This window comes from Bos taurus, chromosome 9 (genome assembly GCF_002263795.3).
Source record: "Bos taurus isolate L1 Dominette 01449 registration number 42190680 breed Hereford chromosome 9, ARS-UCD2.0, whole genome shotgun sequence".
NCBI classification, from domain to species: domain Eukaryota; kingdom Metazoa; phylum Chordata; class Mammalia; order Artiodactyla; family Bovidae; genus Bos; species Bos taurus.
The window spans coordinates 82918633-82930994 of record NC_037336.1 but is presented as its reverse complement, the minus strand read 5'-3'; the positions used below and the strand labels follow the sequence as shown (position 1 = coordinate 82930994).

Here is a 12362-nt window from a genome sequence, read left to right as displayed (position 1 = left end):
CTGTCTTCAACCTTTTCCAGCATCAGGGTCTTTTCCAATGAGTCAGCTCTTCGCATCAGGTGGCCAAAGTATTGGAGTTTCAGCTTCAGCATCAGTCCTTCTGAGGGCATTTGGTGAACTGCTATTCTGGAGGAAAGAAGGAAGACAGTGATGCCCAGCAAGGAAAAGTTTCTATCATCAGTCGTCTTCCCCGCAAAATGCATTATGTATCAAACTCTGGTTTGAACAATTTCGAACGTTAACTCATTTAATTCTCATGACAAGAGTCCAGGCAGGTGTTATCTCCATTTTGCTGAGAAAGAGAATGAGGGACACAAAAGTTAAGTAACCTGGCTGGTGTCATACCGGAGAGACACAGCCTGGATTTCAGCACACGCAGTCAGACTCAGAATACTGCGCTTGCCACTGTGCAATGAAGCTTCTCTACATGCTCATATGGACTCTTCATGCACTTTATACAGACCACCACCCACATTTTTAACCTGCCATGTTCATCATCAGCTGGATTTAGACAAAAACATGAGTTTCTTGGTCTTCCCTGGTGGCTCAAAAGGTAAAGGATCCACCTCTAATGTGGGAGACCTGGGTTCGATTCTTTGGTTGGGAAGATTCCTTGGAGAAGGGAACGGCTACCCACTCCAGTATTCTGGCCTGGAGAATTCCATGGACTGAGGATCCTGGCAGGCTACAGTCCACGGAGTTGCAAAGAGTCGGACACAACAGAGCAACCTTCACTTTCACTTCGTGAGTTTTTAGGGAGATAGCTTGTCTCCCCAGTCAATACTCCAAGATGTAGGTGGGGACCGGGGGACTCTGACAGTCTTAGGACCTTGGCCATCTTGACTCTTTATGAATATGTATGGTCCTACTGGCCAGGCCAGGCCCCTCAGTGGGTCTGTCTGAACTGAACTATCATTGGGGATGAGGAATTATTTTTCTTTCTGAAGGTTTGGTTGGTTGGTTACTCTTCTTGGTAATGAATGCTGATCCAAAGAAGCTTGATTTAGCTTCTAGAGCTCCGTCTTTTTTCAAGGAATTAAAAAAACCCGAAACATTATTTGCACAGAAAAGCACGGTGAGCCTGGGTCGTATTCGCCCTGTCCAGTTTGCTTCTCTGGCTTCAAAACTGAGAAGGTTGCTAGGATAGTGTGCCCATGGCTTCCAGGGAGGGTTTTGATTTTCACTTCTTTGGTTGTGATCTTCTAGCTTTGTTATCCCATTGGAATAGGATGTGAGACTAGGCTCAGAGAAGCTGAGATAAATATGGCCTGCCCTACCCCATGCACTGATTACCCCAAAACCCTGCTAACTGGTAGGCAATTTGCTTGATAGTTTGGGAATATGCAGAAGCCTAAGGGAAAATGCTACCCCCAAGGAACCACTGTATTTGTATTAAAATCTCCTGGGGGTCATGGATCACCAGGACCCACGCATACAGTGGACTGTCTTTCACACTGAGGCAGTTTAGAAACAAGAGAAATGGCAGCAAAGTGAAAGCTCCCACTTGAAAAAGGCCAAAACCCAAGAGTAAAGAGTTTCTTTGGTTCAGCAAAACCTGGGGGAGTAATCAAAGGGTTAACAACCACTCCTGAATTACAGAGGAATTTTTGACCAATAGATCAATCTCCATGGCTCACAACATTAGCACAATGAACACATAGATTAATTCAGCTGAATATTTTTAGAACTCTAGAGAAAGATCCATCTGGAAGTGTTTTGAGCCACAGCATAACGCTGTCAGATAAAGTCTGAGAAGGAAGACAGTTTGTTAGGCCTGACTGTCACCACTGGTTGTCACAGACCTGTTATAATCAATTGTGCCATCGATTCTCACTCTTGTACTTTTTGTCATGCAGAAGGGTTGGGATTGTTTAGGTTTTTGTTCTCTTCTTTAAAAAAAAAAATTTTTTTTTTTTTGGTTTGTGTCTTTCACCTGAGAAACGAAAAGCTCCCACATGTAGCACTCACCTGAACACATAAAATCTGTTCACTAGAAGTAAGTTATCCTTCACACAGGAAGTACTCAGACTGTGTTTTGACCTCTGTCAGCACAGTGCCATTTATAACAAACTGTCTAGCCTGCCTCCCAAATGGGTTAATATGCTCTCCAGAGTCCTTGGCCACCCCTTTGTTGCCATGGTCTGAGTCTGTTCTCTGACTCAACACACTAAATGCAGTGTTGCCGTGAGGCAAAGACACTGACCTTGGAGCCAAGGCACCTGGGCTTGAGCCTCATCACCCTGGAGCAGCTGTGTGATACGGGCAGACTTGGGAAATGGGGAGTAATAATATCTGCCTTACAGGATTATAGCAGTAGAATAAGATAATTGATATGGAAGAGCTTTGAAAATTCCAAAGTTGGGGCCATATTATCAGTGCCAGTTCTTCCGTTTCTATTAAAGGGTGTTATAGATAACAGGGACCTTATCTATATTACAGAAAAGAAGATGCACTCAAATAAAATTGTAATATATTCAGCATTAATCTGCCTCTGGATTAAGATAGGAAAGACATGTGTGTGTGTGTTGGAAAGGCTGAAACTTGTGCCAGGAACAATTTCTTTCAAGGTCAGCCTTAGGTCAACCTCAGATATCTTCAGGGACCCCGAAAAGCCATTCCAGAGTTGGATTAACTTGGAGGAGATGTGGACCAGAAATTAGATAAGAAGGGTCTTGGACTGTCTCAGATCAAATCAGTATTAATGGTTTTGTTTTAGTTAAATTCACGTATTCAGTGAATGTTTATTGAGCATCTATGGGGAGCCAAGGCCTGTTTTAAATTCCAAAGTGAAAATCACGGAAGGTGGAGTGTTTTGCTGAACCTGCACTGGCTTTAAAATTTTCAACCTACTTGCCAACATTTAAAATTTGGAATATTTTACATTAAAAAAAAAAATCAGTGGTTCTCTCTTGCTTTGGGGGTATTGTTATTTTTAAAAATGGAAGCACTTTATTGAATTAAATTCCATCTGGAGGCTAAACATACGAAACATTCAAGTTAGGGGCTCTGGTTGACGCTGGCTTTATTGTGTGAGCCCAGATCCTGGGCACCCTCGTGTGATTCCTTGGTGGGTTATGTATAAGAAATGGAATATTTCCTGCCATATCAGTAAACAAGGATGTCAAGTCATCAGTGATTCCAGCCCTCTGATGTGAGCTTGTGAGGTCAAAGGGCACTGAGGAAGAAGAATACCCATAATCCAGAGCACTCAGACTGCAGTCACTCCCTATGGTTGAGCCCATAGGAGCTCAGGATGTGAAGAGCACAGGATACTGGCCCCAGAATAGCTCAGATGTATATGAAAGGAATGGTTCCAGTGAGCTCAGACTCTTGCATCTTCCCCTACATAGAAAAGATACATTCCTTAACTGGGGACATCTGGTTTCCTTTACTTAACAATAATCTTTTGATGTTCAAACTCCCTGCCCTTTGTTGTAAAACTTCGATATAACCTGGCAAATCCCCTCACCTCCTTGGAGCAGTTCTCTCAGGGTGACTTGAGATGCTGTCTCCTGGGCTTGAAGTCCTAAAACTTCCCATCAAATAAAACATAACTCCCAACTTTTAGGTTGTGATTATTTTTTCAAGATGACGTGTATTTGCTCAGGCTCCCTAGAATGGGTTTTCAAGCAAGAAGACAAGCACTTGTAGGGCACAGACAGCCATCTGGGTAGGGACAGAGATGCTGAGCCCCAGGGAGGGTGTCACTGTCCCATTGGGGTGACAGCTGCAGCATGACTAGGGAAGTGGGGGACAGGGGCTCACTGGGGCTTCACATTGACTGCATGGGGGCCAGCAAGCCAACCATGGACCAGCTAGGTTAGGGAAGATAGTAGTACAGAGGTTAAAAGCAGAGACTTCAGAATTTGGACGGCTGGGTTGGAGTGGCCGTTAAGGAATAACCTTGCACAAATTTCTGATATGACTGAGGGTGACATCAGTGCCAGGCCCACATTTGTTTAGAGGCGGCTGTAAAGGAGCCATTGCACACAGAGCTTAGAACAGCGCTGAGCAGATAGAAAGAGCTCAGTACATGTTTGCTGTCATCAATCAAAGTGAAGTGAAATGAAAGTCATTCAGTTGTGTCCAACTCTTTGCGACCCCATGAACTGTAGGCCACCAGGTTCCTTTGCCCATGAAATTCTCCAAGCAAGAATACTGGAGTGGGTAGCCCTTCCCTTCTCCTGGGAATCTTTCCAACCCAGGAACTGAGTCTCCCGCATTACAGGCTGATTATTTACCATCTGAGCCACCAATCAAAGCAGAGTCAAAATAAAGGAGGGCTCCAGCTGAGGCCAGGCTGAGATGGGTGGGCATCCTAGATAGGCTGGTGCCCCTTTTTATTCCTTCTGCATGTTATTTAAATAAGTGTTCAGCAGTTCTTAAGTGGGACGGCTGAGTGATTCTAGAAGACCTCTAGTGGGTGAGACCTGTGTTTAAACTGGGAGCCTTCTGGAGTTTCCGAGTGGCAGCTGACATTTACATTCCAGGATTATGTGTCTGAGCTCACTGAACCTTAAACTAACACAAATCCTTTCTCAACTTCTAAAATACCTGTTGAAGAATCTTTTACAGATAAAAAGGAAAGGGGGAAATACTAGGTCATTTTGGCCACTTGGTGTAGATCCTTCCTTGGGGTACTTCTGGCCAGAGAGAAGGTCAAGGGAGGGGATTCTGATGAGTCCATGTAGACCTGGCCAGGGCAGGCTGGTCCTGATGCTACAGAAGCTGAGCATTAACTCTGGGTCTCTGACTCCAGCAGCTCCTCCTGCCAATGGCCACTGTGGTCTACTTGTGTATTGGGCATTTACTGAAAACTCCCATTAAAAATGTTTCTGTTAATTCCCTGGCAATGAACATGGAAACTGGAGAGGCAACTGTAATGGGGAACTTGAGAAGTGATGCCAGCTGTGCCAGGAGCAGAAAGAGCCCAAGCTTCCTGGATCCATCACTGGAAGTTCCCTTCCTGACCAACAATCCTTAAACTTCTAACAACCCACCCCCCCGCACCCCCCTCCTCCATGGAAGAGAAGTTCTGCATTGGAACAGGCCTCCCAGTTACCAGCAGGGTCGCTCACACAGACCTTGGAGGTTTTGCCTCATCTGATTTTCCAAGTCAAATAGTGGACCAAATACACAGCCCTCTCCGAGACACCCAGAAGGACCGCTCTCTGATTGCATGTGGAGTCTCACAGCTTGTTTCATCGCCGGTGTTTCTTCACTGCCTCTAGGAGAGTGCTGTGAGTAACCCACTGTAAGGCAGGCGCCCAAGCTCTGTCCTCAGAGCACCCTGAACCAAGCACAGAGGCACAGATCAATTAAAGCTTATGGCACAGTTTGGACTCAGAAGTCAAGCAAGGCCTAGGGGCTAGTGTGACTTCAATTCAGATGCCCTCAGGGACTAGGCAGGGAACATGAAAGTGTGGCAACAGGCACTGGGGAGAGATGGAGCTGCAGGAACTGTGAAGTGTGCTCTGCTTAAATCACTCCTGTTAAAACTATCTCTAAACTGCCATGTGGGGCCTTTCAATTCCTTAGTCAGAGGGAGTAACAGAACGCCAGGAGCTACTAAAATCCTTTTTGGCTTCCATATAGATGTCTGACTTTGATACCATAGCAGGGTGGGCCTAAAGCTAAGGCCCCTCCTGTCACAGTAGAGTGGTCACTGGGAAGGTCTTCAGGCCACAGGGGGGGTTTTGGTAACTCTCTCCTTCTAAGGTGCTAATGCCTGATTGCAATGTGTTGTGTTGGCCCCTTCAAGGCACTTGCATTTAAAAAAAAAGGACATCTAAGGAAAGTTTAAACTTACCTAAGCAGCTTCATGGGAGAATTCTAGGCCTCAGTGAGGAAAGGGCATTTCCCACCTCTGCAGTGATCCAGTGGGATGGTAAGTGTGAAGGCTGGACAGGCCTTCTCTGTGGCCCTCGAAAGATCCCCCGCTGGGCTGTGGTGTCTCCGTGTGGGTGAGGACAGAGAGCCGCTGGAGGATGTGAGGTCATAGCACATAGAGACCCAAGTCTCTGTATAGTTTCTCTCTTCCACCCATTCTTGAAGTAATTTACAATGACCATCCTCCACCTTCCAAAAATAATCCACCAGATTCATTTTGCTCTGAGAATCTGAGAGCAGAAGAAACTCTAGGCAACTAAGAGTTTGCTGGCTTTAGGGGGCTCTCTGTGCCTAGGATGACAGAGAGGGCGTGGGTCCAGCAGGCCTCAGCAGAGCATTGTATATCCTGTTTCAGTGTGCTGAGGGGAAGACACTGGACATCTAATCATCAGGACAGGAGCCACAGGGCAGCAACACCTATAATCATAATTGCCTAGTAAAGGGAAACTGAATCAGTGTTAATACACACTGTGATGGTAATGGTGGTGGTAGTTTAGACACGAAGTCGTGTCCGACTCTTTGTGACCCCATGGACTGTAGCCCACCAGGCTCCTCTGTCCATGGGAATTGCCAGGCAAGAATGCTAGAATGGGTTGTCATTCCCTTCTCCAAGGGATCTTCCTGACCCAGGGATCGAAGCCAGGTCTCCTGTGTTGTAGGCGGATTCTTTACTGCTGAGCTACCAGGGAAGCCCCAATGCACGCTGTTATCTTGAGGGGATACATAAATGCCTGGCTACCCCTCGTGTATCAATTAACAAGTTAGCCGTTCCCCTGGACAAATCAAAATTGGCTTTTGTCTGATGAGGCAGATGGACTCCTTTAACCAAAAGGGACTAATTCTGCTTGCATTTACCTGGAAGATCCTATTGGATTAAAGGAAATTCAAGTGATAGGACCTGTGAGCTTCTCTTTAAAATCCTTTAAACCTCTGCCCAGACCCCTCTGATAGACGAGAGGACCCATGCTTCTGAGGCTAGGCTCTAGTGAACTTCCCTTTGAAGGGAGGTTTGCACGATGCAGGCTCACTCAAAAGAGCAGCAAAATCCAGTGACAATTCAGATCTGACTTATTGCCTCCCGGCTGCTCTTTCCACTTTATGATGAGCAGGTTCTGCTATCGTCTCACCTTTTCCTTCTACACAAAGGAGGGAAGCAAGCTCCGCCATGCCCGCCTCTCCCGCCGAAACGCCGCGATTTCTGGGGTGCGCCGCAGGAGTGACTGTTAGGGGCGGCCGGGGTGGTTCCGGTCTCACCGGTCTGTGCTGTGCTCTCTCAACGCAGGCCGCGTCCAGATGCTGCCGCAGGCGGTGTGCCTCCTGCACGCGCTGCTGGAGAAGGGACACACGGTGTACGTGCACTGCAACGCCGGCGTGGGGCGCTCCACCGCCGCCGTGTGCGGCTGGCTGCAGTACGTGCTGGGCTGGAGCCGCAGGAAAGTGCAGTATTTCCTCGTGGCCAAGAGGCCGGCGGTGTACATTGACGAAGAAGCCCTGGCCCGCGCAGAAGAAGACTTTTATCAGAAATTCGGGAAGATTCGATCTTCCGTGTGCGGTGTGTAGGGTGATGATGGATCCGCCTCCCTCCTTCCGAGTTTCCTTAGGAAGCCTGGAGTGATGCTAGTTATTGACCTAAAAGCCAAGATTCTTCCTCGACGGAAAGACGGGTCCTGCCACCCCTACTCCCCCCACCCCCCGATCCCGACCCGCCTTCTTTAGTCTGGGGCTGACTTTCGGCTCTGCTTTGGTTGAACTGGATGTTCTTTGAAATATTTTGCAAAGGGTGCTGTGACTGATCCCGAGAAAAATCCAGGAGCAGTTGGGCTGTGCAGCGCGCTTCCAGCATCAGACGGAAAGGGAACGGGCTCAGGTCTGTGCCGGCGGGCAGATGGCACCTGCTGCACGGTCAGTGCTTTGCTGTCCTGTGGACGCACCACTGCTTTGGCTTGTTGCCTTGTGACTTGGCAGGCGGAAGAAAAGTTCGGGAGTTACCTAGATGTTACACACACACACACACACACACACACACACCCCTTTTCTGCTGAACTGAAATGGAATTATAAAGTAAGAATTGGTCAGTTGGCCAAAGAAGAGAATAGAGTGGGTGAGAGCCTGGACTATGATAAAGGGAGAGCCCCATATGGCCCAAAACGATGACTTTCTAGCTTTTTTTTTTTTGCATCCTACTTTAGAGTTGTTAGAACGTGTTCCAAAGCCTCACCTTCCTTCTGTATGCACAACCCAGTGTGATGACCTCAGTAACCTTACTATCTTTATGTGTTTTAGCTGAGGCTCTGTGCGCAGAGCTAGGGTGCCCGTGTCTCAAGGCTGGTCAGGGATGAGCTGGAGTTTATCACTCAGGTTATTTGACTCAGTGTTGTGAAAAGCACAACACCTGTGGTGTTGCCAGCACACTTTGGTGAGTTCAGTCTCTCCCAGTGGAAGGTCAATTTGTCTGCAGCAGTTTCTACAGTGAGAAATGGAGCAGTGTTCTAACAGTCACCATAGAATTCAGGAAAGTTAGTTATCCTAATTTAAACCACAGTGGGCTGTCTCTAGGCTGGAGTGGCCTGAGCCATACGTCACTCACAAGAGGAGCTGTGTTCCCAGAAGAGCCCCAAGTGCCAAAGCCCATAGTTAATTGTTTCACAGATTAGGGGTGATCCTGGTTTACCCTCAGTTTAATGCAAAACAGTTACTGTACCTCCAGACAGTGCAATTCACTATCTGGGGCTCTATAAGAAATTCAAAGATTAATAAGATTTTGCCTTCAAAAAGCTCATAGCCTAGAAGCATCCCTGTGTTCAATCAGGTGCACTGCAGGGTTGAACTGGCAATGATTGGCTGGTATGGGAAAGGGAAATAATTTTTATTGGGTGCCTCTTATGTGCTGGATGCTTTACAATCTTATGCAATGTGATCTTCATGGTACCCCATGTGGAAGGTTTTTATTATCTCTGTTATAGAGATGAGGAAACTAAGATTCACAGAGATGAAATCAACTGTCCTCAGTCATGTGGTGAATAAATAGATGAAATATGATAAGAGTTGTTTGACTCAGAGCCGTACTTTTTTCTGTTAACCTACAATGCTTATTTATTTTTCTGCTCCTTCTTTTCTTCCATAAATATTTATTGATAGTTGTGAGAGAGTCTGTTTTAGGAAGTATGGGAGCTAGAAGGACAAAAGGTGAGTTCCAGTGGAATGCAGAGGAGGGAGAGGTGTCCTGTAACTGGGACTCAGAGGAAATGGTGTTTCATTTGAGCAGAGAAGGCTAGACAGGACAAATGTATCCTGTGATTTTCAGAGTAAAATTTATAAGCTAAGATTATATAATGTGAAGACCATCTCTCTTGTTAAAAACAAGTAAAAACTACTGTGTTCAAGTAATCCATTTATAGTCAAAACGTGTTTGGTAAAATTTAATCTTAAAAATGGAATATTTCTAATTATATAAATGTGTGTGTGTGTGTGTATATGTGAATTTCTTTAATGTCTAGGAAGTCCAGCTATGTAACTTCCACTATAGAAAGACATTTTTTTGGGTAGATTTTTCCCTGTTTTGTTTTGATAGACAAAATCAGTTTAGGGTTATTAAAAAATGTTTTGGAACAACTTCCCATCCTCAATGAATGGGATGTCCAATGTATTTAAAAATCACCTGGAACTTTTGCTAAATAAAAGCATTAAAAATGACTTCTGTGTACAGGATTTTTAAAATGTTTCTAACTTAGTCTGAAATCTCAAGGAACAAACTGTTTCCTTATTTGAAAAAGAGTCAGTTGGCTGAGCTAAATTGTTTCTTCCTTATCACTCACTTTCTCATTAGCTGATCAAAATGGGCAGTTACAGGACAAAAGAAAGTCATAGGTGAGGACACCACAAAGACGTGAAGATGGAAAGCTCAAGGGTGTGTCAGAGAAAATCAAAGTGATGTTGTTCCATCAGCTGCTTGTCACTGGCATTAACAGAACTTTTCAGTCACACATTTTTCAAAGAAAATCATAACATCTCACCCAGGGTAAAGAAGTGTCCAAATAAGTTTATTTTCTCTTAGACTCAAAACATTTTCCTTTAATTATTTTGTGTGCTAATGTTAGGAAAAATTAAAAAAAGAAACACACTCTTTTGATTAACATTAAGGTACGGGTGAAAACTATTTGGTTTGACCATTTTAAGAAAAAATGTGGTTAAAATTTTGGAAACTATAGGAAGTAATGAAGGGGGGAAAAAATTGAGGATGAGCTCACTAGGAAATGAGAAATTGCCATACATGAAAAAATACTGAATAACTAAATAGAGTCAGTTTGATCAGAAGTTAGAACTGAAAATATCTTTGGAGATAATCTAGTTTGATTCTTTTTTTTACAGAGGATCGAACTCAGAGACCTCAAATGACTCTTCCTGCAGCAAAAAAAAAAAAAAAGAATTGAGGATGGGTGGAAAGGGATGAGCTAGGGAGATAGGTCAGATTTATTGCCATGTTGATGGGTTGCAGGGGAGTTTCATGGGAGTGAGAGCAGACAGTGTTGTTAGTGGGGAAGAATTGGTGGGAGGATTAATGGAACCTGGAGTAAGTGCAAGAGAAATGGCTAAAATGAGAAAAAGCAAAGAACAGCAACATTTCCAAAAGAAGAAAAAGCAGGTGTTTCCTTTTATAACGATGCTACTGGGGAGATTGAGAAGGAAGATGTGAATGTAGAAACGGGGGGTAGGGGTAGGATCAAGTATCCATCTACTTCTCTATGGGACTAGATCACAATAGGAAAAAGGATCAGCTTGCTGTAGCGTGTTGACCAAATAGAGGGGTGGGATGCACAGTGGCTTATTACCTGCTGGGAAAAAAGAGAAAATCTGAGAGGAGATAGATTAAGAATAAAAAGAGAAGGACGGGTGAAACTACCTCTCAAAACAACCAAAATAATGGCAATAATAGAACAAAGTGACAACTTGGCTCCTTCCTTCCCCAAACCCTTACTCCAGAAGTCTTCCCCAGTCCAGTTAATATAATAAGCTTGCAGAGTCTCAGGTTCAGACCTCAATGGAATTAAGTCATTCTTGCTTTTTGTTTTCTTTTTTTTCCTATTCCAGGTTTCCATTTCTGTTGATCTGATTGCTGAGAAACCTTGGTGGCATTAAGTCATTTTTTGCCCTATTTGCCCTTTCAAACCTCACATTTAATCCATCAGGAAAATCTGTTACCTCTCCTTTCGAAATATCTATATAGCCTGACTATGTTTTACCTCCTCCCTCAAACAACCCTAGGTAAACCCACCATGAAGTAGACTGGACTTCAGAAACAGCCTCCTACCTGATCTCCCTGCCTGTGTCTCACCTTGCCTCTCCTCCTGCCCTTACCATGCTCATAAGTGGCCGGGGCAATCCTATAAAATGTATGTCGGATCATACCACTCCCATGCTCACAACCTCCAGTGTCTTGCCTTGTCGCTCAGAATAAAAGGACCTCCACAACCTGGTCCCCTGTTATGTCTCTGACCTCCTACTGCTTTCTGCCTCACTCTGCTCTACCCACATTGGCTGTCATGCTCCTTGATTATTCCGTGTAGACTCCTGCGTCAGGGCACTTGCACTTACTCTTCTCTCTGCCCAGAGTGGTCTTTTTCCTTGTATGTGCAGGGCTCGCTCCCATCCCTTCTCTAGCAATGCCTCTCTGCACCACCCTACTGAAATCACCACACCCAGTCCCAGCCTCCCACTCCTCATTCTCTGCTTCATTTTTCTTCATGGAACATATTACTGGCTGGTATATCACATCATTTGCTTATTTGTTTTATTGTCTGCGTCCTCTTTACTACAAATGCGAAAATCATAAAGGCCAAATTTGTATTCGTTTTGTTTGGAGGAGGAAATGGCACCCCACTCCAGTACTCTTGCCTGGAAAATCCCATGGATGGAGGAGCCTGGTAGGTTATAGTCCATGGGGTCTAAAAGAGTCAGACATGACTGAGTGACTTCACATTAATCACAACATAGTGTTTGGTGATGTACTGACAGTGCCTGTTTTGGAGCTTGGTGTGGTTTGATGGGTTAAGGGCAAGAGTAGCTAGTAACTACTGAAAGCATACGGGGTCCATGTAAGTCTAAGTGCTTTACATATATCAGTATATTTCATCTTCCCAGCAAATCCTATAAGGTAAATATTATTACTATCCCCATTTTACAGGTAAGAAATCTAGAGTCACAGAGAAAATGTGAACTTACTCTAAGGCAAGCAGGACGGTTTCACTCCTGGTTTGGTGGTGTCCCTGCTCAGTTGCTAAGTCATGTCTGACTCTTTGCAACCCCACGGACTGTAGCCCTCTAGGCTCGTCAGTCCATGGGACTTCCCAGGCAAGAATACTGGAGTGGGTTGCCATTTCCTTTTCCAGGGGGTCTTCCTGACCCAGCAATTGGGTCTCCTTCAGTGGCAGGAGGATTCTTTACCACTGAGCCACCAAGGAAGACCTTTGGACCAA

At 45.0% G+C, this 12362-nt stretch overlaps 1 protein-coding gene across 2 annotated transcripts in view; it reads left to right on the top strand.

The window, feature by feature from the left end:
* The window catches only part of EPM2A (EPM2A glucan phosphatase, laforin), a 108950-nt gene extending 99368 nt beyond the window's left edge, over window positions 1-9582 (top strand). For both annotated transcript variants that reach the window (NM_001099709.2, XM_059889729.1), the window contains 1 exon segment: window positions 7172-9582. In NM_001099709.2, the coding sequence (NP_001093179.1) occupies window positions 7172-7449 (278 nt within the window). In that variant the 3' untranslated portion in view covers window positions 7450-9582.
* The last annotated feature ends 2780 nt before the right edge of the window (window positions 9583-12362 follow it).